This window comes from Coregonus clupeaformis, chromosome 10 (genome assembly GCF_020615455.1).
Source record: "Coregonus clupeaformis isolate EN_2021a chromosome 10, ASM2061545v1, whole genome shotgun sequence".
Taxonomy (NCBI): domain Eukaryota; kingdom Metazoa; phylum Chordata; class Actinopteri; order Salmoniformes; family Salmonidae; genus Coregonus; species Coregonus clupeaformis.
The window spans coordinates 10,050,675-10,077,907 of record NC_059201.1 but is presented as its reverse complement, the minus strand read 5'-3'; the positions used below and the strand labels follow the sequence as shown (position 1 = coordinate 10,077,907).

The 27,233-nt window shown below is 43.5% G+C and overlaps 1 protein-coding gene across 1 annotated transcript; it reads left to right on the top strand.

Moving 5' to 3' along the window:
• Positions 1-6,308: 6,308 nt before the first annotated feature.
• On the top strand, positions 6,309-27,041 carry LOC121574891 (importin-9). The gene is made up of 22 exons (XM_045222850.1): positions 6,309-6,525; positions 9,206-9,267; positions 9,399-9,485; positions 9,635-9,836; positions 9,949-10,244; positions 10,378-10,478; positions 10,690-10,748; positions 12,487-12,638; positions 13,644-13,742; positions 13,955-14,061; positions 15,177-15,316; positions 15,589-15,751; positions 16,009-16,235; positions 16,402-16,550; positions 16,927-17,055; positions 17,197-17,472; positions 17,754-17,920; positions 18,117-18,250; positions 18,520-18,639; positions 25,453-25,569; positions 25,861-25,937; positions 26,146-27,041. Exons 1-22 carry the CDS (start codon positions 6,327-6,329, stop codon positions 26,254-26,256), a joined length of 3,174 nt encoding a protein of 1,057 aa, XP_045078785.1. The 5' UTR covers positions 6,309-6,326; the 3' UTR covers positions 26,257-27,041.
• Positions 27,042-27,233: the final 192 nt, after the last annotated feature.

Here is a 27,233-nt window from a genome sequence, read left to right as displayed (position 1 = left end):
GTCACATGATCTCAGTATATATACACCTGTTCTAAACGGCCCCAGAGTCTGCAACACCACTAAGCAAGGGGGCACCAACAAGCAAGCGGCACCATGAAGACCAAGGAGCTCTCCAAACAGGTCAGGGACAAAGTTGTAGATCAGGGTTGAGCTATTTAAAAAAATATCTGAAACTTTGAACATCCCATGGAGCACCATTAAATCCATTATTCAAAAATGGAAATAATATGGCACCACAACAAACCTGCCAAGAGAGGGCCACCCACCAAAACTCACGGACCAGGCAAGAAGGGCATTAATCAGAGAGGCAACAAAGAGGAGCTGCAAAGCTCCACAGCAGAGATTGGAGTATCTGTCCATAGGACCACTTTAAGCCGTACACTCCACAGAGCTGAGCTTTATGGAAGAGTGGCCAGAAAAAAAGCCATTGCTTAAAGAAAAAAAATAAGCAAACACGTTTGGTGTTCACCAAAAGGTATGTGGGAGACTCCCAAAACATATGGAAGATGGTACTCCGGTCAGATGAGAAAAAAATTGAGCTTTTTGGCCATCAAGGAAAACGCTATGTCTGGCGCAAACCCAACACCTCTCATCACCCCGAGAACACCATCCCCACAGTGAAGCATGATGGTGGCAGCATCATACTGTGGGGATGTTTTTCATCGGCAGGGACTGGGAAACTGGTCAGAATTGAAGGAATGATGGATGGCACTAAATACAGGGAAATTCTTGAGGGAAACCTGTTTCAGTCTTCAAGAGATTTGAGACTGGGACGGAGGTTCACCTTCCAGCAGGACAATGACCCTAAGCATACTGCTAAAGCAACACTCGAGTGGTTTAAGGGGAAACATTTAAATGTCTTGGAATGGCCTAGTCAAAGCCCAGACCTCAATTCAATTGAGAATCTGTGGTATGACTTAAAGATTGCTGTACACCAGCGGAACCCATCCAACTTGAAGAAGCTGGAGCAGTTTTGCCTTGAAAAAGTCCCAGTGGCTAGATGTGCCAAGCTTATAGAGACATACCCCAATAGACTTGCAGCTGTAATTGCTGCAAAAGGTGCCTCTACAAAGTATTGACTTTGGGGGGGTGAATAGTTATGCACGCTCAAGTTCTTTTTTTTGGTCTTATTTCTTATTTGTTTCACCCAAAAAAATATTTTGCATCTTAAAAGTGGTAGGCATGTTGTGTAAATCAAATGATACAAACCTCCCAAAAATCCATTTTAATTCCAGGTTGTTTGGCAACAAAATAGGAAAAATGCCAAGGGGGGTGAATACTTTTGCATGGAAATCAGTCAACTGAAAGAAATTCATTAGGCCCTAATCTATAAGTTTCACATGACTGGGCAGGGGCGCAGACATGGGTCGGCCTGGGAGGGCATAGGCCCACCTACCTTGTCCCAGACCTGTTGTTTTCAACTCTCTCTCTCTACTGCACCTGCTATTTCAACCTCTAAATGCCCTGCTATGAAAAGGCAAGTGACATTTACTCCTGATGTAGTGACCTGTTGCAACCTCTACAACCATTGTGATTATTATTTGACCCTGCTGGTTGTCGTGACGTGACTTGTGATGACTGTTATTTATCGAATCAACTATGTTTAATTGTCACTCGATTAAATTAATAATGTAACAATTATCTCATTAGGAATTTGGGGCACCACGGAAGAAGTTGTTTAACGAGTTATCATCTCCCGAATTAAACTCTTAGAAGATATATATAACAATCACTTATTAAATCATTACCTCATCAGTCTCATTCTGAACGTCGCATAATCCTTGAACCTGCAAGAACCCTAACCTTATTGATTAATCAGTAATACACAAATTGGCTTAGTTATTTATTTACTAACTCATTAAATAATAACACAGAATACAAACACACACATGGTATAGGTTACTGATTACTAACGTCATACAATGAAAACAGGTCCCGACTGGACTAACAATAGCATGACTGCTTGGTTTGGGGAAGGAAGGGTCACTAGAAAGAGAGTGAACGGGAGCGACAGAGATTCAACTTATCGTTGTAACATTTGGAAACCACCGCTCATTCGGATAAGAAATGCAATGCATATTTACGCGTAGCTGTCCTTGATCATCATCTCTCTGTTGAACCACTTTCTCAAAAAGGGTTTGAGTGTCCATATCCCACTTCGGTGAGAATCGGCTTGTCTTCGAATGGAGTGTTTGTTAGAATAGATACTTCAAATGTACCAACGGTTGTCTGAGAGGGATTGTCCTTCCCAACTCTTTAGGGAATGTTCTAGAATACTTTACATGCCAGCTGCAGACTGATATGATAAGGTCTAGTACGTTTATCTGCTTTTTCTCATGTAGAGATTGAGAGTTTCAGAGTTTCACCATTTAAAACGTATGGACTAACGTCTCATGTTTTCTGGTCTTTCTGGTCTAACCATTTTAAGCCATGTAGCCACCGCTCCACGCTTCCTGGTCTAAATGTACATTTCGTTCCCAAGGCTTTTATCCTCGGGTAAAAAGGGGCATTCCATCACGCCGACCCAATGTCTGTGCTCACTTGGGCGTGGTTACTGACTGGCAAAAGTTTATATGAAAAACAATTATCTCATTTAGAAGGATAAAATCACATTGCTATCTTCACAAACGTATTCTCATACTTAATCATGTATTTTATACAACATTTAGATGTAAACCTGATAACTGAAATGTGTACACTTTCAGAGATACAGTTATTTAGTAATACCATCCTTAATGACATCACAAAACAATAAACAATAAGACATGATTATTCTTTGGATCCCCACCAACCATTCCAAACATTTGGATCTCAACAACAATGGTCCAATGTCCAATCTTTTGATGTTAGAGTTTTTAGGCGGCAATCTGTCCCTGTAACACAGAGACATTCCGATCACCAATACTACATTTACATTTAAGCCATTTAGCAGACGCTCTTATCCAGAGCGACTTACAGGGCATAATATTTTTTATTTTTTTATACTACTAGGGACCAACAAGGAGTTGTTTGCTGCAAACCATTTAGGATTGGCGCGAGGGTCATATAACCCCCACATCAATCCTTCCTTTGTTCATAAAAATGACCACGGGAGAGAGAGAGATCTGTAGACTGTTGCTTCTCTGTATTCTGATCTTGGGCTTCTCACGTGGGACAATCACATGAGAGTCATGACATGGTCATCTATGAACATTTGAACATCTTGGAGAAAAATCTGGCCTTAAAGGCCATGTACTGTTATAATCTCCTCCCGGCACAGCCAGAAGGGGACTGGCCACCCCTCAGAGCCTGGTTCCTCTCTAGGTTTCTTCCTAGGTTTCTGCCCTTCTAGGGAGTTTTTTCTAGCCACCGTGCTTCTACATCTGCATTGCTTGCTGTTTTTTTTTTTTTCACTAACAGGGATGTAAACACATTTCTGCACAACATTTTAGAGAAATAATATTTTTGTGCATATGGAAAATATCTGCGAACTTTTATTTCAGCTCATGAAACATGGGACCAACACTTTAAATTATGCGTTTATATTTTTGTTCAGTATATATAGACAGTATGGACAGTATATGAATAGAAAAGGTGTGTACAGTAATAGTTATATAGGATGAGCCATGACTAGAATACAATATATACATATAAAGTGGGTAAAACAGTATGTAAACATTATGAAAGTGACCAGTGTACAATGACTATGTACAGTGGGGCAAAAAAGTATTTAGTCAGCCACCAATTGTGCAAGTTCTCCCACTTAAAAAGATGAGAGAGGCCTGTAATTTTCATCATAGGTACACGTCAACTATGACAGACAAAATGAGGAAAAAATATCCAGAAAATCCCATTGTAGAATTTTTTATGAATTTATTTGCAAATTATGGTGGAAAATAAGTATTTGGTCAATAACAAAAGTTTCTCAATACTTTGTTATATACCCTTTGTTGGCAATGACACAGGTCAAACGTTTTCTGTAAGTCTTCACAAGGTTTTCACACACTGTTGCTGGTATTTTGGCCCATTCCTCCATGCAGATCTCCTCTAGAGCAGTGATGTTATGGGGCTGTCGCTGGGCAACACGGACTTTCAACTCCCTCCAAAGATTTTCTATGGGGTTGAGATCTGGAGACTGGCTAGGCCACTCCAGGACCTTGAAATGCTTCTTACGAAGCCACTCCTTCATTGCCCGGGCGGTGTGTTTGGCATCATTGTCATGCTGAAAGACCCAGCCACGTTTCATCTTCAATGCCCTTGCTGATGGAAGGAGGTTTTCACTCAAAATCACACGATACATGGCCCCATTCATACTTTCCTTTACACGGATCAGTCGTCCTGGTCCCTTTGCAGAAAAACAGCCCCAAAGCATGATGTTTCCACCCCCATGCTTCACAGTAGGTATGGTGTTCTTTGGATGCAACTCAGCATTCTTTGTCCTCCAAACACAACAAGTTCTATTTTGGTTTCATCTGACCATATGACATATGACATTCTCCCAATCCTCTTCTGGATCATCCAAATGCACTCTAGCAAACTTCAGATGGGCCTGGACATGTACTGGCTTAAGCAGGGGGACACGTCTGGCACTGCAGGATTTGAGTCCCTGGCGGCGTAGTGTGTTACTGATGGTAGGCTTTGTTACTTTGGTCCCAGCTCTCAGCAGGTCATTCACTAGGTCCCCCCTTGTGGTTCTGGGATTTTTGCTCACCGTTCTTGTGATCATTTTGACCCCACGGGGTGAGATCTTGCGTGGAGCCCCAGATCGAGGGAGATTATCAGTGGTCTTGTATGTCTTCCATTTCCTAATAATTGCTCCCACAGTTGATTTCTTCAAACTAAGCTGCTTACCTATTGCAGATTCAGTCTTCCCAGCCTGGTGCAGGTCTACAATTTTGTTTCTGGTGTCCTTTGACAGCTCTTTGGTCTTGGCCATAGTGGAGTTTGGAGTGTGACTGTTTGAGGTTGTGGACAGGTGTCTTTTATACTGATAACAAGTTCAAACAGGTGCCATTAATACAGGTAACGAGTGGAGGACAGAGGAGCCTCTTAAAGAAGAAGTTACAGGTCTGTGAGAGCCAGAAATCTTGCTTGTTTGTAGGTGACCAAATACTTATTTTCACCATAATTTGCAAATAAATTCATTAAAAATCCTACAATGTGATTTTCTCGATTTTTTTTCTCAATTTGTCTGTCATAGTTGACGTGTACCTATGATGAAAATTACAGGCCTCTCTCATCTTTTTAAGTGGGAGAACTTGCACAATTGGTGGCTGACTAAATACTTTTTTTCCCCACTGTACATAGGGCAGAGCAGTATCTAAAGTTCAGGGCAGGGTATTGGGTGGAGGCCGGCTAGCGGTGAGTGTTTAACAGTCAGATGGCCTGGAGATAGAAGCTGTTTATCAGTCTCTTGGTCCCAGCTTTGATGCACCTGTACTGTCTCCTCCTTCTAGATGGTAGCGGGGTGAACAGGTTGTTGATCAGGTGGCTGAGCTCCTTGATGATCTTCATGGCCTTCCTCTGACACCGGATGGTGTAGATGTCCTGGAGGGCAGGAAGTGTGTCCCCGATGATGCGTTGGGCTGACTGCACCACCATCTGGAGAGCCCTGCGGTTGTGGACGGTGCAATTGCCATACCAGACGGTGATACAGCCCGATAGGATGCTCTCAATGGTGCATCTGTAGAAGTTTGTGAGGGTCTTAGGGGTCAAGCCAAATTTCTTCAGCCTCTTGAGGTTGAAGAGGCTCTGCTGTGCCTTCACCACACTGTCTGTGTGAAGGGACCATTTCAGGTCGTCAGTGATGTGCACACCGAGGAACTTGAAGCTTTTGACCCTCTCCACTGTGATTCTACAGACCCTACTGAGTACTTCCCCACCCCACTTTTACATTGGCACAAAAAATCGTTTTTCCTGTACAGTGCTATATTTGTACTGTATAGTGTCCAGGCACCCCATTTTAAGCTGTTTGACCACAGTAAAAGGCCAGAACACTCAGTATTATTCAGAGCCTCATGAAATGACACCATAGAAGATTCTACAGACCCTACTGAGTACTTCCCCACCCTACTTTTACATTGGCACAAAGAATCAGTGGTTTGCATTGGGGGCATTTTATTTATTTACATGTTTTACATTGGAGCATGTTTTAAAACCCAGATTTAATGCAAATATCACTTAAATATAAACAAATATGAATAATTGTTACTGTTTAGACAATTATTTTGCATACATCACGAATAAATACAGGTTAACACTTTTCTACTATTACGTAGGGGACTTTTATTTGGAACGGTTCAGAAATTACGTGACCCGGAAGTACTTTTTCCAGTGTTGCTGACGAGATGCTGATCTGCTCAGGCTGTGCGGGTGAGAACATGGCAGGCATGAGTGCGACGGGTCCTCGGTCGGCTTCGGCCGCTGGACCGGTTCAACAAGGACTTAAAGAAGCCCTGATTGAGACGTTAACAGCTATCCTGTCCCCGGTTCAAGAAGTGCGAGCAGCCGCTGAGGAACAAATAAAAGTGTTGGAAGTGACCGAGGGTAAGCATGGATGCTATCATTGCGAGACCAGCTGATGTCAAGAGAGTGGAATGGCATGATGATAAATTCCATGCATATGGGCCTGTACGGAAAGATACATTGTAGCTAGCCAGCCACAACATACAACACAATTACTGTCATGTAACTAACTAACGTTCGCTTGCTATGATAAAACAGAATATGTAGCTAGCTAACTAACTAACTAGTTAAGTGGTTCTCTCATATTCAGTTGGCTAGCAAGTGGCGCAAATTAATCTTGTTAGCTAACTAACTTATTCCAACTAGCTAGTTAGCAGCTAACACGTTAGCTAGCTGACAGAACAACCATGTGTGTGAAGCACACTGTACCCCCAGGATCCTTGTTTGCTAAACATAGCAGCAATTTGATTCCATTCTCTGTGTTGAAGTGTGTCTACACATGATGGTGGTGGACCAAATCAAGAAGACATTGGCTGAAATTAAAATGGCAATTTGACTAATACAAAGAGCTAGCTTGCTAGATGGGCTGACTATGTAACGTTACAGCAGATCAGAAATTTTTTAGATAACGTTAGCTACCAAATTACTTGTGTAATGTTATCTCGGGCCCTGCGTTGCACTTGTACTTACATAAAACTGAAAAGTGTTCAGATGAATCTATAATCAAAGCTCAAATCGTGTTAGAGTCGCTATAGCAACCATTCAATCTGGAATGTCACGTTTTCCCGCGAATTTGATATCTTAGTATTCCCGCCTTGCGACTTCCAGCCTTTGTACACTGACATCAAATGTTTGTATAACGAACCCTGTCCTGACATCATCACTCATCAGTCGTTTTTACAACTTGTTTTAATATTTCAGCAAAACAACAACGTATTTTTCCTTGTTCCCCCTTTGAATGAATGAATGAATGTTCCATCTGTCAAATACGGCACATGCCGTTCAACCCTATTATCCAATGCATGTTGAATGAATTATAGCTACCAGATATGCTATTTAGTTAGGCCAACTTTTAGAATTTTGAATATTGTCTTAATTCTAGACCTTCAGTTACATAGCATTGTTTAAATATTTCACATGTAAAGTTAATGGGGAGCTAACATGGCTGCCATAGAATGTTGAAGTGTCATGTAAATGCATCATCATAATGCAGAAACTGCATTGGCCCAATTCTAAATACATGACTCTAGCTATATAGCAAAATGCAGTAACTAACTAGCTAGCTACCCTAAACCAGCTTGCCACTAATCCAAAATGCAGTGGGGGGTGAATATAGGGACAGTGTGTACAGTGCCTTTGTCTGTGGCGTTCCTCCAGCATGGCTAAAAGGCTGATTGTGCAGGCTGTCTGTCGGGATCCACTGCAGTGTCACAGTAGCAAGAATGGGCCCGGCAGGCCTCTTTCTGAGGGAGCTTCTCTATGTATAACTAGAGCTGTCAGCACTAACATTGTCTCCTGGACTCTGATGTCACTCTCAGTTAAAGCCGGGACAGAGCGTGGCACATTGGAGGGATGAGGGTCTAAGGTTAACTGACTAGCCTAAAACAGATTGGAAGAGTTCTCCAGTGCTTGTTGTAAATGCTCAAAGGTGCTTAATCGATGTAATGTCCTAAGTGCTGACCGATTAACCAAAATGTATTTTTTGGGTTTTTAAACAACGAATTGACCGACGTTTGTTAAATTATTTGAATTCCTTTTCATTCAGTTTTTTCCTGAGCTCGATGTGCAGTTTCTCTAGAGATACATGCCCCGTGTACCTCAGTTGGTAGAGCATGATGCTTGCAACGCCAGGGTTGTGGGTTCGTTTCCTACGGGGGGCCAGTATGGGGGGTAAAAAATAAAATAAAATGTATGCATTCACTAACTGTAAGTCGCTCTGGATAAGAGCATCTGCTAAATGACTAGAATGTAATACATCTGATCAAGCCCAAACTGTGCGATGTAGTAGGGAGTTGTAGTTTCCAACAGTCCAATATTTTACATAGTTTAGCGCATAACTTGGTAATTAACTACATTGACCATAATCCATTGCACGCCTACTTGTCCGGTCTGTGTGGGGCACGGAGCTGGAGAGAAGAACGTGCGATCGAGAGGGATAGAGAGCAGTTGCTTCGCAGGGTATCTCTACCTGAAAATACATGATCTGTGATTGATAGTTGGTATTCAGCAGTCATAAAAGTATGCCTTATTAACTTTGAAGAACTACATAAGTGATTTTGTCAGACAGCATAGGCAGCAGCTCTATAGAGATGAGATGATGACTTGGAATGAAATAATAAAGTCATTAAATAAAACAAAAGTAATATACACAACTGAAATACTTTATTAAAGTAATGTGAATAAATGATGGGAAATAAGTGATAAGCTGTAATGGGCAGTCACTACCATCATGGGACTTTCATTAATTGTTTTATTCTGTTACAGCATTCGTCCCACAATGCATAGTGCATTTAATGTAAAACATTTTTTATCGAAATCGAAAACCGTGTTTATTTTGTAATAATCGAACTGACCTCAAATCAGTAATCGCTCAGCACTAAATGTGATATGTATGTTTTTTTCTAAATCATATGAACATTTCGGACATTTTGCATCATAGTTTCTGATAGTGCACGTCACGTAAGGCTAATGTGATCTGATGATTGATGTGTTCCTGATGATCTGTCCACTGTGTGTTGATGTTGCTCCATTTGTGTTGAAGAGTTTGGAGTCCACCTGGCAGAGCTAACTGTGGACCCTCGGGGAGCTCTGGCCATTCGTCAGGTTAGTAAGCAGAACTGTCATTCTTGTTCTATTCTAACTAGAAGTCTAGTTCTATGGTGTGTGAGACCACATCTCAGTATCTAATTTACACTACTATATCAATAAATTATATGTGTGTGTGTTGTGTTCAGTTGGCCTCAGTCATCCTGAAGCAGTATGTGGAGACTCACTGGTGTTCCCTGTCTGAGAAGTTCAGACCCCCAGAGACCACAGACCGGGTAAGCAAAGCAACACATCATTCTTCCAACTAGATGAAATGTATCAGTTTTGATGGCTGGCTATTTGAAAACGTATTGAGAAAGAGGAGTTATGAAACCACTGTTGCTGCCTAAAATCTCTCTCTTTTCTCTCTCTTTCTCCTCTCCAGGCCAAGGCAGCCATCAGGGAGCTGTTGCCTGGGGGTCTCAGGGAGGCCATCAGTAAGGTGCGGTCCAGCGTGGCATATGCTGTGTCGGCCATCGCCCACTGGGACTGGCCCGAGGCCTGGCCTCAGCTCTTCACCATCCTCATGGACATGCTGGTCAGTGGCGATGTCAACGCAGTGCACGGGGCCATGAGGGTCCTCACAGGTAAATGTACATCCCAAATTGACCCCTTTTCCTGTGCACCGCTTCCACTCTTACCTGTTTGTATGCATGTATCGCAGTGTATTCACATCATCCCTCTGGCCTTTTCTCACAGAGTTTACCCGCGAGGTGACAGATACTCAGATGCCTCTGGTGGCTCCGGTGATCCTGCCCGAGATGTACAAGATCTTCTCCATGATGGAGATATACAGCATCCGTACCCGCTCCAGAGCCGTGGAGATCTTCTCCACCTGTGCCAACCTGATCTGTGCGATAGAGGAGCTGGAGAAGGGAGCGGCCAAGGCCCTGATCTTCCCCGTGGTGCAGCAGTTCACTGAGGCGTTCATTCTGGCCCTGCAGATGCCTGATGGACCCTCCTCAGACAGTGGCCTCAAGATGGAGGTCCTCAAGGTGAGAAGATGACCACAAGGATTTATACACCCAGGGAGGCTAGATGAAGTTGGAGTTTTGTGATCTGGAGGTCAGATGTTATTATCGGTTGTCCTGATCCATCCTTCTCTTCACCTTTATCTCTCCCCGCCAGGCCGTGACGGCTCTAGTGAAGAACTTCCCCAAACCCATGGTGTCGTCCATGCAGCAGATCCTGCCCATCGTCTGGAACACCCTGACAGAGAGCGCCGCTTTATATCCTTCACACTGCTGCAACTATGTCCTCTCCTCTTCCATCTTACGGTAGCTCAATGTCTATTCATTCCCGTAGCGTTGGTTCACATCTGTCAATTATGATTGGCAATGTTTCCTATCTGAATGTGAGCTATTCACCTAGCTGTAGAGGATGATCAGGTAAACCCTGGTCTGTGTCCTGGGAATGGGGTTTCCTTAACCAGCTGTGCACTTATGTCAGAACAGAGGTCAACTACACAGAGGAGGTAGACGACCCCATTGACTCTGATGGTGAGTACAACCTAACCGTCTTGTTCTTATTTTCATGCATTTAGATCACTTTTTATAGTTCATGATTGATTGGCCATCATGATTGATTGGCTGACTGTATATGTACTTTTTAAATTGTCAAATCAATCAATATGTTACATGGGCTGATCTAGAACATATAGTAGATAGATATAGAAAGTAGTATAGAATATAGATAGTAGTATAGAATATAGATAGTATAGAATTTAGATAGATAGTAGTATAGAATATAGATAGTAGTATAGAATATAGATAGTAGTATAGAACATAGATAGGAATATAGATAGATAGTAGTATAGAATATAGATAGATAGTAGTATAGAATATAGATAGATAGTAGTATAGAACATAGATAGGAATATAGATAGATAGTAGTATAGAATATAGATAGATAGTAGTATAGAATATATATAGATAGATAGTAGTATAGAATATAGATAGTAGTATAGAATATAGATAGTGGTATAGAACATACAGTCAATAGATAGTAGTATAGAACATAGATGGTGAGCTATTACTATATAATTTCCTCAAGTCCTCTTGATCTGGTCCAGAAGGGGTGTATTTACAGTGCATTTGGAAAGTATTCAGACCCCTTGACTTTTTCCACATTTTGTTACGTTACAGCCTTATTCTAAAATAATGACAAAGCGAAACAGGTTTTTAGACATTTTAGCAAATATATTAAAGATAAAAAACATACCTTACTTACATAAGTCTCCTGTAGCTCAGTTGGTAGAGCATGGCGCTTGCAATGCCATGGTTGAAATTGTCAGCATCCAGGAGTCGCCTCTTTCACAGTTGACGTTGAGACTGGTGTTTTGCGGGTACTATTTAATGAAGCTGCCAGTTGAGGACCTGTGAGGCGCCTGTTTCTCAAACTAGACACTAATGTATTTGTCCTCTTGCTCAGTTGTGCACCGGGGCCTCCCACTCCTCTTTCTATTCTGGTTAGAGCCAGTTTGCGCTGTTCTGTGAAGGGAGTAGTATACAGCGTTGTACAATTTTTCGCATGGAATAGCCTTCATTTCTCAGAACAAGAATATACTGACGAGTTTCAGAAGAAAGTTATTTGTTTCTGGACATTTTGAGCCTGTAATCGAACCCACAATTGCAGATGCTCCAGATACTCAACTAGTCTCAAGAAGGCCAGTTTTATTGCTTCTTTAATCAGCACAACAGTTTTCAGCTGTGCTAACATAATTGCAAAAGGGTTTTCTAATGATCAATTAGCCCTTTTAAAACGATAAACTTGGATTAGCAAACACAACGTGCCATTGGAACACAGGACTGATGGTTGCTGATAATGGGCCTCTGTACGCCTATGTAGATATTCCATTAAAAATCAGCTGTTCCCAGCTACAATAACCATTTACAACATTAACAATGTCTACACTGTATTTCTGATCAATTTTATGTTTTAATGGACAAAAAAATTGCTTTTCTTTCGAAAACAAGGAAATTCCTAAGTGACCCCAAACTTTTGAACGGTAGTGGATGTATGTGTGTGTGTTTGTATATGTGTGTGTATATATAGATAGATATAGGTAGATATATATCTATGTATGCGCCATTTTAAGAAACGCTTTTATCCAAAGCTACTAAGTCATGATTGCATACATTTTATGTACGGGTGGTCCCGGAAATCGAAACAACTATCCTGGCGTTGCAAGCGCCATGGTCTACCAACTGAGCTACCAACTGTGCGTTTTTCTTCCAGGTGAGGTTCTGGGCTTTGAGAACCTGGTGTTTAGTATCTTTGAGTTTGTCCACACGTTGCTGGAGAACAGCAAGTTCAAGAGTACAGTGAAGAAGGCTCTTCCTGAGCTCATCTACTACATCATTCTCTACATGCAGATCACTGAGGATCAGGTACACACTCCCTCACTCCTCTGTGTGTGGTAGAGAAATGAGTCTATGATGCAGGGTTCGCACAAGGTGCTTGAGATGTTTAAAGTACTTGAATTTGGCACTCTGAAATTCAAGTACTGGAATACCTTGAAAATCAGACATTTCTGAAGTTGGTACTTGAATTAAAATGAGAGGAGAACAGAAAATGATCTAATATGAAAAATATTAGAAAAATGTATTGGACTTACTAATTAATTTCCAGGCAGACTACTGAGTTTTATTTCCTCAAGTGTTTCATGCTCTGGTTGCCAGGCGAGCATTGGTGAGTCGGCCCTGAAGGGGGGAAAGACACAATGCTGCATCCTGCGCTGGCGCCAGTTCTACATTGACTTTTTCTCTCCAGAGCTTTTTTGCCTCAATCGAGGGGCGCCCGCGATATTCCGCTTTATCAAGCAGTTCACGTGCCGTTTTCCTCACACAGACCTTCAGCCGAACGGCGACACTAAAGCTGGCAGTCGGAATCAAGACGCTTTTTCGTAGCTATTAAGTAGTAGATTCCCAATAAAATTCAATACAGTCATTAAGCTGGAATTGTGTAGTAATGCGAATAGGGAATGTCTGTTCGCCGGTAGGCATGTCCCAAAACTCTGCTCATCACAACTCAAATTACAACATCGTCAGTACTGACTTACTGCTCATGTATTTAGTAAATAAGTAGTAAAACACACATTATTGAGTAAAACTTGTAAGGTAGTGATGAATGTTACGTTTCTTTTTTTATGAGGTTGTGGCGATATACTGCCATCTGGTGATGACTACAAACAATTGCATAATAGGAACTATTACAAATTGATGTTCCTTGAAAATAAATATTAGTGCTTGAAAAAGTACTTGAAAGTCCTTGAATTTGACTTGCCACTGTCTTTAGGAACCCTGATGATGTCATGGTTATATGTGTTCCTCATCAGTAGTCTATGATATCACGGTTGTATGTGTTCCTCATCATCAGTAGTCGTGTCTCTGTAGATCAAGGTGTGGACGGCCAACCCCCAGCAGTTTGTGGAGGACGAGGATGACGACACCTTCTCCTACTCCGTCAGGATCTCAGCCCAGGACCTGCTGCTGGTGAGAACTTTAGTCTGTGGGCAAATATCAAATGGTACCCTATTCCCCATAGTGCACTACTTTTGACCAGAGCCCTAGCGTGTGTGTGTTTCTCTGTAAAACTAAAACCCCATAGTTTAACTCCTCAGTTACTTCTGCATGTTTACGTTCTGGTCAATGTGACCTTTCTGGAGACAAGACTTCTCATTCCAACCTTCCTCCTCTTCCAATAGGCTGTGGCGACAGAGTTCCAGAATGAGAGTGCGGCAGCGTTGGCGGCAGCAGCAACAAGACACCTGCAGGAAGCCGAGCAGGCCAAGAACAGCGGCAATGAACACTGGTGAGGATCACACACACACCGGCTGCATGACATGGCAAACAGTGGATGCCTCTTAATTAATAGTCATTAGTGGCTTCCTCTCCTTGTCTCCAGTTTGTCCTCGGCGCTGAACTAAATAACCGTTAGGTGAAAGCAATATGGATGCGTTTCAGGAATTTGCTTTAATCTGTCCAGGTATTGTCATGTCAGTGCAGACTGAAGAATGAAAACAAGGAGAGGAGATCACTTTCGACCAATGTCCCCTTTAAGCTGCGCGAAGTGTACCTATGATAAAAATTACAGACCTCTACATGCTTTGTAAGTAGGAAAACCTGCAAAATCGGCAGTGTATCTAATACTTGTTCTCCCCACTGTAGATACTTTATGGGAGAGTGATTGCTTCCTTCACACAACATGTGCATTTCTAGACATCTTTGAAAGGGGAGTCCAGTAAACGGCCCTTTAACACACAAAAAAAGCGTGTGTTGTATTTTGAGACCGGCTTGAATAAACTAAGTAGCCATTAGGCAGAGGGTAGGATAATTTTCAGATTTTCTGTAATAATGGTATGGGAATAATAATGCATTTTATTTTGTAAAGTGGTTTCTTGCATCAAAGAACACAACAACAACATTTTCAGTCATCTCCTTGTCTGAAGAACAAGTTGATGAACAGGTTCATGTCAAGCCCTGCATGTTTTTTTTTTCAAAAGTCTCATGGAATGTAGGCCTATGTTGAACACCACACATTGGCTGCTACTGTAGGCCGAATGATAGGACAGCTATTTCCATGTTAAAATGTTATGGGATGCATTTTCTCCATAGTTTTTTATGGTAGGCCACTCTGGTAGGCCTACATTTATGATAAAATAGCCACAGTAGCCTACTTGGCCACTGTCTGAAACTGTAACTTAAAGCGGGTACAGCCTCAGTGTTCACAGTAAACACGCGCTGGAAGTTGCACAGAATTTTCACAATGTTCAAGTTTGCGCTCAGCAGACCTGAAATTTGCTCAGTGCCTAATTTTTTTGGAGTGAACATTGCTTGCATTGAGTTGCACGCCATAGCTAAACCATCACCATGCAGTCATACTGTAGGTCAGCTCTCTCCTTACTCCTGTGTTGTACCCTCCTGCAGGTGGAAGATCCATGAGGCCTGTATGTTAGCTCTGGGCTCAGTGAAGACCATCATCACAGAGAACGTGAAGAACGGACGTGTTCAGTTTGATATGCACGGCTTCCTGGCTAACGTCATCCTGGCTGACCTCAACCTCACAGGTTAGTCAGTCTGGGATCTGTAGCTCCGCTCCGGGCAGCCGTGTTCCGTTATATTGTTCTTTCAATAAATGTCTGATTTAGACCGGGGAAACCAGGTGGGTGGACTCCCTAGGCAATCATTGACATTGCGATCAATTGATTACATGATCAATGAAGAGTGAGGGAGAAACAATAACCTTCAGACATCGTAGGCCTGGAGGACTGGACCGTGACTCACGGTACATTACGTGCCTATATAATAACCTCCTGTCCCCTTCCTCTCTCCCCCCCAGCGGCCTCTCCGTTCCTGCTGGGCCGAGCCCTGTGGGCGGCCAGTCGCTTCACAGCAGCCATGTCCCCTGAGCTCATCCAGCAGTTCCTCCAGGCCACCGTAAGCGGCCTGCACGACAGTCAGCCCCCCTCAGTCCGCATCTCAGCCGTACGCGCCATCTGGGGGTGAGGGAGATCAAAGTTCAACACTTGGGAAAGCTTATACCTTGATAGTTCTGGCAAGCTGTAGATTACACTCCTTCAGTCATCATCATAATAACAGTAAGCTAGGCCAGGTAGAAGCAGTGATGGCATACAGTAGATAGATGGATACATCCCTCTTTAGTTTGTCGCCCAACTAGCCAGACAACACAAACCGTCACTACACCATAACAGTAAATGTGTTGGTATGCAGGTGGTAATTCTGTGTGTGCTCTCCTCAGGTACTGTGACCAGTTGAAGCTGTCCGAGAGTACCCACGTCCTGCAGCCGTTCCTTCCTGCTGTTCTGGAAGGGCTGGTGCAGCTGGCAGCCCAGTTCAGCTCTGAGGTGCTCACCCTGGTCATGGAGACCCTGTGTATCGTCTGCACCGTGGACCCTGCCTTCACCACCAGCGCAGAGAACAAGATCTGCCCCCTCACCATCGCCATCTTCCTCAAGTATAGTAACGGTAGGTAACTATAGTAACCTTGGCAGTTGGCGCTCTTGTCTTTTTATTATTAGTGTATCATTGAGTCCCTTAGGTGCATTGAGGTATTACCATATGGCTTACATCTATCCAATCCTAACAGATCAACACTTGTGCATCCATATCTAACTCTCCCTCCTCTCCCCAGACCCGGTGGTGGCGTCTCTGGCCCAGGACATCTTTAAGGAGCTGGCCCAGATCGAGGCTTGCCAGGGCCCCATGCAGATGCGCCTCATCCCCACCCTGGTCAGCATCATGCAGGCCCCGCCTGACAAGATCCCCTCCGGTCTGTGTGCAGTAAGTCACCGCTGGCCTGGTGCCACCAGCTACTATGGAAGTCGTTAATTTAAAGCAGTTCTGTGTGTCGGGGCCTAACAGGGTTGGTGTCAGCTCCATTGGTAGTGGTCACCAAGCCAGGGCCTATAGAATTAGGTTACAGGGGTGTGAAGGCTTTTATTCCAGCCAGGTACTTAAACATATGATTGAACTAATCAAGTAATCATTTCCTTGACTTAGTTCAATCTGGTGTGTTAGTGCAGGGCTGGAATAAAAGCCTGCACTCTCCAGGACCATGGTTGGTGACCACTCTAATCTGGCCTCCTTATTTACTATCAGCGTTTAGGGTCCTAGTCAGTCATATAGTGACAGTTGTCTCCTGTGTTCTCCCTGACAGACCGCCATAGACATCTTGACCACGGTGGTCCGACACACCAAACCCCCGCTCTCTGAGATGCTGGTCTGCCAGGCCTTCCCTGTGGTGGCCCAGTGTACCCTCCGCACGGATGACAACACCACCATGCAGGTACACACATACACACACACTGAGGACCCAAATATGTTAATACCAACTGTTGTTATACCAGTACACTTTGTAATTATATATTTTCCCCCCTGTATGTATTAATTCATGGAAATTAAATGAACTCTAACCCATCCTCTTCAGAACGGTGGTGAGTGTCTGCGGGCGTATGTGTCAGTGGCCCTGGAGCAGGTGGGCCAGTGGAGGGACACGGAGGGCCACAGTGGTCTGTGGTACGTGATGCAGGTGGTCAGTCAGCTACTTGACCCCAGGACATCAGAGTTCACCGCTGCCTTCGTGGGCCGCCTGGTGTCCACACTGATCGCCCGCGCCGGCACCGAGCTGGGAGAGCAGTTAGACCAAATCCTCAGAGCCATCCTCAGCAAGATGCAGCAGGCCGAGACCCTCAGCGTCATGCAGGTAGGAAGCAACACTTCTGTTTGTCTTTCTCTGGAACTTTGCTCTCTAAATCTGTCAGAGGAATTCAGTGTTCTCAGGGATGTTGAGGTTTCAACCCGCCAAGCTGTCAGTATTCAGTTTATACTCATCTGTTGTCTAGTGACTTGCGTCATGGTTATTCAGCAATTACTTTGACACCCATATAGACCCTGCTAATATTGGACTCCTCTCCCCACTCTCTGATAATCTCTCTCCTCCTCTCCCCCCCAGTCTCTGATCATCTCTCTCCTCCTCTCCCCCAGTCTCTGATCATGGTGTTTGCCCACCTGGTCCACTCTCAGCTGGAGCCTCTGTTGGAGTTCCTGTGCAGTCTGCCGGGTCCCACGGGGAAACCAGCCCTGGAGTTTGTCATGGCTGAGTGGATGAGCCGACAGCACCTCTTCTACGGACAGTACGAGGGCAAAGTCAGGTGAGGGCTTAGGGCTGTCCCTGGAGCATCCACAGTCCTCAAGATGGATGGTAGAGTAGAATATGACTGTTTTCCACCTGGTGAAGAAAAGGTGTGTTCCTCTCTGTATTCCCCTTTCCACCTTTATGAATAGGGATTTATCCTTTTTTCAGTTTATAATGTTTGTGTTTCCCCCTCTCCTGTTGTCCCTGTGTAGTACGGTGGCCCTGTGTAAGCTGCTGCAGCACGGCCTCAACACCAACGACAAGCGTCTCCAGGACATCGTGGTCAAGGGAGAGGAGATCTTTGGCCCTGACGAGGGCATCCGCACACGCTCCAAGTCTGCCAAGAGTACGGCCCGCAGCTCACTTGACTCATTTAGCATGTAGTACGCAAAAAATCGAATATAAGAGAATAAAACTGTTCACATTTGCGCATGGTAATTAAATTGTCTTTATGAAAGAATGACCCTCATAAGCACCCTTCTCCCCCATTGTCTTGTCTAATGTATGACAAAGACAAGGGGTGGATTGGCTATATGTTTCTGTTGGTGGGCCAACTCTTTGATCGTATGGACATCTTACAGTGTGGCTGTAAGGTCTCTGTCTGTCTTTCCCCAGATCCAGAGAAGTGGACCAACATTCCATTGCTAGTGAAGGTCTTTAAGCTGATCGTCAATGAGCTGTCTTCTGTGGTGGAGGCCAACACGACCAGAGCTGCCGCAGCAGACTGGAGTCAAGGTCAGGGCTATGGCGGTCATTACATTTTGTCAGCCGGCGATTGTCATTCAAGTAACTGCCGGTCTCACAGTAATTTACCGTGAATTAACATAAACACCTTTAGCATCTCTGGCTTCCACACATAGCCTACAACCCACTGGTGCTGACCTTTTGAGACATTTACATTTGTAAAAAGTCTTAATATATCCATTTTAATATAGCCTACAACATCACATCATAAATCCATTATTTATTTTAGGCAGATTTAAAGAAAATGTAATCCTGATGTTAGGCCCTGATCTGGCTATGCCATATGGCTGTGGACTACACTAGTTCATTTAGCAGGCAAGATTTGCTTAGAATTCCCATGGCATTATTTTATAGTATGAACAATACAATTGAACATAGCTAAATAGAAAGCATATTTTCCCCAAACGATTTGAGGTAGTGCGCATATGCAGCTGTTCTGTGTTGAGCAGTTAACAAAGAAACAGGTCCTCCTATTATGCTTAATTTAGAGTTATTTATGCAACTTTAGTTGTGATACAAACGTTGGGCTATATGTTTTGATTTTTAATACATTCTAAGGCTGCATGATGCGACGAATGACGATTTGAAAAAAGTCTCATGAAAGGGAGGCGCTCTGTTTCTTGCGCAGGCTGCACACACTTCATCAGTCTCTCATTCACAATTTGTCAAGGACTTGATAATATGCTCACGCAGTATTCTCAATTTAATATTCTCTTTACGTATAGCCTACGAAGACACATGACTAAAAGTATGTGGACACCTGCTCGTCAAACATCTCATTCCAAAGTCATGGGCATTAGTATGGAGTTGGTCCCACCTTTACTGCTATAACAGCCTCCACTCTTCTGGGAAGGCTTTCCACTAGATGTTGGAACATTGCTGCAGGGACTTAATTCCATTCAGCCACGAGCATTAGTGAGGTCGGGCACTGATGTTGGGCGTTTAGGCCTGGCTTGCAGTCGGAGTTCCAATTCGTCCCAAAGGTGTTCGATGGGGTTGAGGTCAGGCCTCTGTGCACCCCAGTCAAGTTCTTCCACATTGATCTTGACAAACCATTTCTGTATGGACCTCGCTTTGTGCATGGGGCATTGTCATGCTGAAACAAGAAAGGGCCTTCCCCAAACTGTTGCCACAAAGTTGGAAGCACAGAATCGTCTAGAATGTCATTGTATGCTGTAGCGTTAAGATCTCCCTTCACTGGAACTAAGGAGCCTGAACCATGAAAAACAGCCCTAGACCATTATTTATCCTCCACCAAACTTTACAGTTGGCACTATGCATTGGGGCAGGTAGCGTTCGCCTGGCATCCGCCAAACCCTGATTTGCCGTTGTTGCTCCTAGACATTTCCACTTCACAATAACAGCACTTCCAGTTGACCGGGGCAGCTCTAGCAGGACAGTAATTTCATGAACTGACTTGTTGGAAAGGTGGCATCCTATGACGGTGCCACGTTGAAAGTCACTGAGCTCTTCAGTAAGGCCATTCTACTGCCAATGTTTGTCTATGGAGATTGCATGGCTGTGTGCTCGATTTTATACACCTGTCAGCAACGGGTGTGGCTGAAATATCAGAATTCACTAATTTGAAGGGGTTCCACATACTTTTTTTTTTTATATAGTGTATATGTGTGGAATTATTTTTTATTTAGAATGACCCACAATATAATACAATGCCAGGTAGGCAACAACGTTTGTAAAGCGGGTTAATGTGCTTAATGTTTTAGAATTTAGCAATAAATATAGCAGGACTACAAAAAATGGCATCCGCTTGTATTATATAGTGGCCAGTCAAAACTCTGTTGAATTGAAATACATTTGCCAAAGTTATAGAATTACTGCTGTCTGTTCAGAAATACATTAAATCATTCATAATAGCCTACTACACCATGAGAAGGTCTATAATTTAGCCGCAGACGATCAATAGCTTCTTTTTTTACTTTTTTTGCCTACCTGTGGATTGTGTGTAGCCCAATAACAAGGCATAGCCTACAGTCGAGAACGCGCATCAAATACAGTGAACAGCATGCAGACAAAACAGGCCTTTTGCAAGATTTTAAAATACTATTGTGGAAAACCGGTTAGAAAGCAAATGGCTTCTGCAGAAAAGAGAAGTAAAATATGTATGCTGTAGGCTAAGAAATATTTGATCATCTTCCAAATATTGTTTTACGAAGTAAAACTAGAGATCGGCTTTTGGCATGAACGCATCGGCCATCACCAGCGAGTGAGCTGCGCATCATTGGGTGAGTCAGTGAATCTGGAAAGCATTTTTAGGACTATCATTTCCTCATATTGTAGCCTACAGTATGTACCTCTCCACACACACCTAGGCCTTGGCTATTGATGGATTCAAGACAAGGTCGTTTTTATTGATCTCAGTTTGTCAGTGTCAAAGTAGCCTGTCATTTAGATAATTTGTACAGTAATAAAATAGATTTACAATTGCATGAAATGCGTTTATAAAAGGCCAAATTTTTCCAGGATCCTAGGCTACTAAAAATGTTCCCCATGTGTGCAACTTCTGTAAGTGCCTCAACTCTACTGCTCTATGCCACTACGCAAATGTGATGATATGCATGCAATGCTTTATTATAAAGGTCAATGTTTGTTTTTGTTAGATTTCTTTTTTTTTTTTATGTGTTCCGGTACCTCAGAGCTCCCCAGGTCAACCCACTCTCAAGCTCAGTTTTTGTTCCGGCACCTCCCGATTTGACAAATTAAGCACTGGTCTTTACATATACTAAATAATGTGTGTGAAATTAGTTTTGATTTAGAATGGTCCATTATCATGCACCTGTCGGAAGAGGGGTAAAAAATACATGTCATCCATATGCACTTGAATAGCAAATGGAGGACACTTTTCCCGTGGTTCATTTTCATGCCAGCCAGGTAGGCTACCCTGGTTGTAAAGCGAAGCAATGTGCTTAATATATGGAATGTTGAGAAATAAATATAGTAGGCCTAGCCAATAGAAAAATGACGGGATCCTCCTCATTGTAATAGAGGCCATCAAAACTCTGTTTTCTCATGTAATTGCATAGCCTATAGAAATGTTGCGGAACAGGAACACTTATTTTATTCCATGCACCAACCAGCTATGAGGAGCTAGCTCTCGCTGCGCAACAGGGGATCCTATTCCACTCAAACTCTGAATGCCAGGGCTCTCATGAAGTGTTTGATTTGATTTTCGATTGCCTTTGCATTGATGTCAGTGACAGTAGAGCGCTGATGACCATCAGAGCGCAGTTTTGGAGAAGCCTAGTTACCGTGACTCAACGGTCACATGGAAGTTGACTGCGGTCCTGACTGCAGGTGTAACGGTAATACGGTCACCGTAACAGCCCTAGTCAAGGTGATGCATCACAGCTATGCCACAGCCACACGTCACACACGTCAATGTCTCTTTTTGGCCTTGAAGATAGAGTTCAGCCAAATTACACAATTATACTGAACAAAAATATAAAAGCAACATGTAAAGTGTTGGTCCCATGTTTCATGAGCTGAAATAAAAGATCCCAGAAATTGTCCATATGCACAAAAAGCTTAATTCTCTCAAACGTTGTGCACAAATTTGTTTACATTCCTGTTAGTGAGCATTTGTCCTTTGCCAAGATAATCCAGTCACCTGACCGGTGTGGCATATCAAGAAGCTGATTAAACAGCATGATCATTACACAGGTGCACCTTGTGCCGGGGACAATAAAAGACCACTCAAAAATGTGCCGTTTTGTCACACAAGACAATGCCACAGATGTCTCAAGTTTTTAGGGAGCGTGCAATTGACATGCTGACTACAGGAATGTCCACCAGAGCGGTTGCCAGAGAATTGAATGTTAATTTCTCATTTTAGAGAATTTGGCAGTACGTCCAACTGGCCTCACAACCGCTGACCACGTGTAACAACACCAGCCCAGGACCTTCACATCTGACTTCTTCACCTGCGGGATCATCTGAGACCAGCCACCTGCACAGCTGATGAAACTGAGTTTGCACAACCAAAGGATTTCTGCACAAACTGTCAGAAACCGTCTCAGAGAAGCTCATCTGCGTGCTCGTCGTCCTCAGCAGAGTCTTGACCTGACTGCAGTTTGGCTTCGTAACTGACTTCAGTGGGCAAATGCTCACCTTCGATGACCACTGGCACGCTGGATTGTGCTCTTCACGGATTAATCCCGGTTTTAACTGTACCGAGCAGATGGCAGGCAGCGTGAATGGAGTTGTGAGGGCGAGTGGTTTGCTGATGTCAACGTTGTGAACAGAGTGCCCCATGGTGGCGGTGGGGTTATGGTATGTGCAGGCAGGCATAAGCTACGAGCAACAAACACAATTGCATTTTATCGATGGCAATTTGAATGCACGGAGATACTGTGACGAGATCCTGATGCCCATTGTCGTGCCAAATAAAAATTAAAAATGGTGTTCTATGACCAACAGATGCATATCTGTATTCCCAGTCACGTGAAATCCATAGATTAGGGCCTAATGAATTTATTTCAATTGACTGATTTTCCTTATATGAGCATGTTGCGTTTATATGTTCAGTGTATACAGTGGGGAGAACAAGTATTTGATACACTGCCGATTTTGCAGGTTTTCCTACTTACAAAGCATGTAGAGGTCTGTCATTTTTATCATAGGTACACTTCAACTGTGAGAGACGGAATCTAAAACAAAAATCCAGAAAATCACATTGTATGATTTTTAAGTAATTCATTTGCATTTTATTGCATGACACAAGTATTTGATACATCAGAAAAGCAGAACTTAATATTTGGTACAGAAACCTTTGTTTGCAATTACAGAGATCATACGTTTCCTGTAGGTCTTGACCAGGTTTGCACACACTGCAGCAGGATTTTGGCCCACTCCTCCATACAGACCTTCTCCAGATCCTTCAGGTTTCGGGCTGTCGCTGGGCAATACGGACTTTCAGCTCCCTCCAAAGATGTTCTATTGGGTTCAAGTCTGGAGACTGGCTAGGCCACTCCAGGACCTTGAGATGCTTCTTACGGAGCCACTCCTTAGTTGCCCTGGCTGTGTGTTTCGGGTCGTTGTCATGCTGGAAGACCCAGCCACGACCCATCTTCAATGCTCTTACTGAGGGAAGGAGGTTGTTGGCCAAGATCTCGCGATACATGGCCCCATCCATCCTCCCCTCAATATGGTGCAGTCGTCCCGTCCCCTTTGCAGAAAAGCATCCCCAAAGAATGATGTTTCCACCTCCATGCTTCACGGTTGGGATGGTGTTCTTGGGGTTGTACTCATCCTTCTTCTTCCTCCAAACACGGCGAGTGGAGTTTAGACCAAAAAGCTCTATTTTTGTCTCTTCAGACTACATGACCTTCTCCCATTCCTCCTCTGGATCATCCAGATGGTCATTGGCAAACTTCAGATCGGCCTGGACATGCGCTGGCTTGAGCAGGGGGACCTTCCGTGCGCTGCAGGATTTTCATCCATGACGGCGTAGTGTGTTACTAATGGTTTTCTTTGAGACTGTGGTCCCAGCTCTCTTCAGGTCATTGACCAGGTCCTGCCGTGTAGTTCTGGGCTGATCCCTCACCTTCCTCATGATCATTGATGCCCCACGAGGTGAGATCTTGCATGGAGCCCCAGACCGAGGGTGATTGACCGTCATCTTGAACTTCTTCCATTTTCTAATAATTGTGCCAACAGTTGTTGCCTTCTCACCAAGCTGCTTGCCTATTGTCCTGTAGCCCATCCCAGCTTTGTGCAGGTCTACAATTTTATCCCTGATGTCCTTACACAGCTCTCTGGTATTGGCCATTGTGGAGAGGTTGGAGTCTGTTTGATTGAGTGTGTGGACAGGTGTCTTTTATACAGGTAACGAGTTCAAACAGGTGCAGTTAATACAGGTAATGAGTGGAGAACAGGAGGGCTTCTTAAAGAAAAACTAACAGGTCTGTGAGAGCCGGAATTCTTACTGGTTGGTAGGTGATCAAATACTTATGTCATGCAATAAAATGCAAATGAATTACTTGGGGGATTTTCTGGATTTTTGTTTTAGATTCCGTCTTTCACAGTTGAAGTGTACCTATGATAAAAAATTACAGACCGCTACATGCTTTGTAAGTAGAAAAACCTGCAAAATCGGCAATGTATCAAATACTTGTTCTCCCCACTGTATATTTACTTCCTGGTAGGCTATAGCCCCCGTCTCCCCTGATCTGCATCAGATGTGCTCATAAATGTGCTGCTACTCACAGAATGTTTCAGAGATCTCAAGTTATGATTGACTACTGCGTGCATTTCATCAAATGCTCTGTCTAAACACCAATAATAATGTGTGCCTCTGGTTCTTTCCCTGTGTTTGGTCCGGACTACGTTCTCACCTGCAGCGAACCGCACCACGGTACGAATTGAATCGGACCGAGACCATCCTTTTTGAACGAATCACGGTGCTTTGTTTAGTGCATTCCCCAGTGCGGATGGTGTTCAAATGAATACCAGTCCAAACGAACCAAACTAAGGGGGAAAACGCGCCAGAGTTTGGGAATAATAACTGTCATCAAGGCAAAGGGTGGCTATTTGAAGAATCTCAAATGTAAAATGTATTTTGATTTGTTTAACACTTTTTTGGTTACTACATCATTCCATATGTTATTTCATAGTTTTGATGTCTTCACTATTACTCTACAATGTTGAAAATAGTAAAAATAAAGAAAAATCCTGGAATGAGTAGGTGTGTCCAAACCTTTGACTGGTAGTGTATGTGTGTTTAGTATTGTGAAGGCAAGTAGGCCCCATTTGAAGATAATCCCAAGCTGTTTGGTTGTGTCACTGCAGATTCAGGTGGAATGTGGGAGGACCAGGAGGCAGAAGAGGAGGAGGATGAGGAGGATGAGGAGGATGAAGGGCTGGCCGGGCAGCTGCTGTCTGACCTCATTGCTTCCAACAAATATGGTGAGAATAGACCAAAAATAAGTTGATGCTGGATAGTAAACAATGCTGAAAAAGACTTCATATAGTGGAAAAATGTAAAAGCCCTTATTATTTACGGTTTATGTATAGTAAGAATGAAAAATGCATCGACTCGTTGTGGCTACAAAATCATCAGGGTGACAAAACGACTTCCCTCTCTCTCAGGCTCTTCCAGAGGTCTACTCCATCAGTGTAGTAGGCAGCCATCTTGGTTTTGGGGCTCTATCTGCCTTGTTTCACAGGTATCAAACTGTCTTTTTTTTAATCTCTCAGATGAAGACTACTATGAGGATGATGATGAGGAGGATCCAGATGCCTTGAAGGACCCCATATATCAGATAGACCTTCAGGTAATGCCTCGCTAATCTGCTCATCTCTCATTCAGATTTAGTTCACACAAACATTACTACTTAGGGTGGATGTGGTTGTGCTCCAACTAATTGACCTTGAGGAAATGTTATAAAGTTGAATTGAACAGATTTCAACGGTGTCTTTGCAGTTGTATTTTAATGTCTTAAATTCACTTTTAAATGAAGTTTGTTGTACTTTGTGTTCCAGGCCTACCTGACAGATTTCCTGACCCAGTTTGCCCAGTCGCCGTGCTACAGCATGTTCTCTGGCCATCTCAACGACGCTGAGAGGAGAGCCCTGCAGACTATTGGCATCTAAACCTGCCCCATCCCCTTCCCTACATCAACCCTACTAGAACACTCTCGCCCAATCACCAACCCCTGAGTGTGGGAGAGGCTCTGATTGGCCAAGCAGTTGTTGATGCTTTACCTACATCTCCAACAGAAGAACATGGGGAGGTAAAGCAGGGAGAAGAGACAGACATGACTTACCCATAACCCCCTGTCTCTCTATTCTGACTTAAAGGATGACCAGGAAAAGACTGCAGACTTGTGGAGGGATGTGACGGACGAGGTTGGAGAGAGGGTGGTGAGGGACACCCTGGTTTGTTCCCAGAGAGGGCTGGGAGACAGTTGTGGGAGACACCTCCTTAGTGTCTCCTCGCTCCTCTGCCCTATTGTACTTGTGGGAGGACTTTGGAATGTGACGGAGGGGTTGATGTTTTGCAATGGGACAGGCAGACAGGGCGGCTGTGATATATGAACAGAGTCTTTACTGTGTCCCATTTGTAACTCGACCCACTTATTTCTGTGCTTCTGTAAAAATAAAAATAAATCTTCCAAGAGACAAAAGAAAGTTCATGACGACGGACAGACAAAGAGAAACATATCTTTGAGACTGAGTAAGAAACATTGGTGGCCTTACTTTCAGAAACCATTGACTTTTCTGATTGGGATGAAAACCTTGAGGACTTCTGGTCGCTACTGGGGCCTGGGTGGTTATGGGGGATTCACACCGTTGCCATGGTGACTCACAGCCCTTTCATTTCCTTTTACCCACCAGTTGGGATTACATTTCTCAATAAAAGTCCCAATAGGACACCATTTTTTGTTTCCATCGTTATTTGGTCACTTTCCCAGATAGTGAAAAATGGCAGTACAAGAGACATTTGTACTCCTATTTTAGGGTGTTTTCACACTTGGTCCCTTTCAGCCAATTTTTGGGTACTCAGTGCGGTTCACTTAATTTGTTGTGCTAAGTGCACACTCCAAAGAAACTTGGACCCCTCAAAAGAG

Excerpts from the sequence above, each read along its gene's own strand:
- LOC121574891 (XM_045222850.1), top strand. The coding sequence starts at position 6,327 with ATGCTGATCTGCTCAGGCTGTGCGGGTGAGAACATGGCAGGCATGAGT. Across the intron at positions 15,752-16,008 it reads GCCGTACGCGCCATCTGGGG|GTACTGTGACCAGTTGAAGC; the intron begins GTGAGGGAGATC and ends TGCTCTCCTCAG. Across the intron at positions 18,640-25,452 it reads CGCAGCAGACTGGAGTCAAG|ATTCAGGTGGAATGTGGGAG; the intron begins GTCAGGGCTATG and ends GTGTCACTGCAG.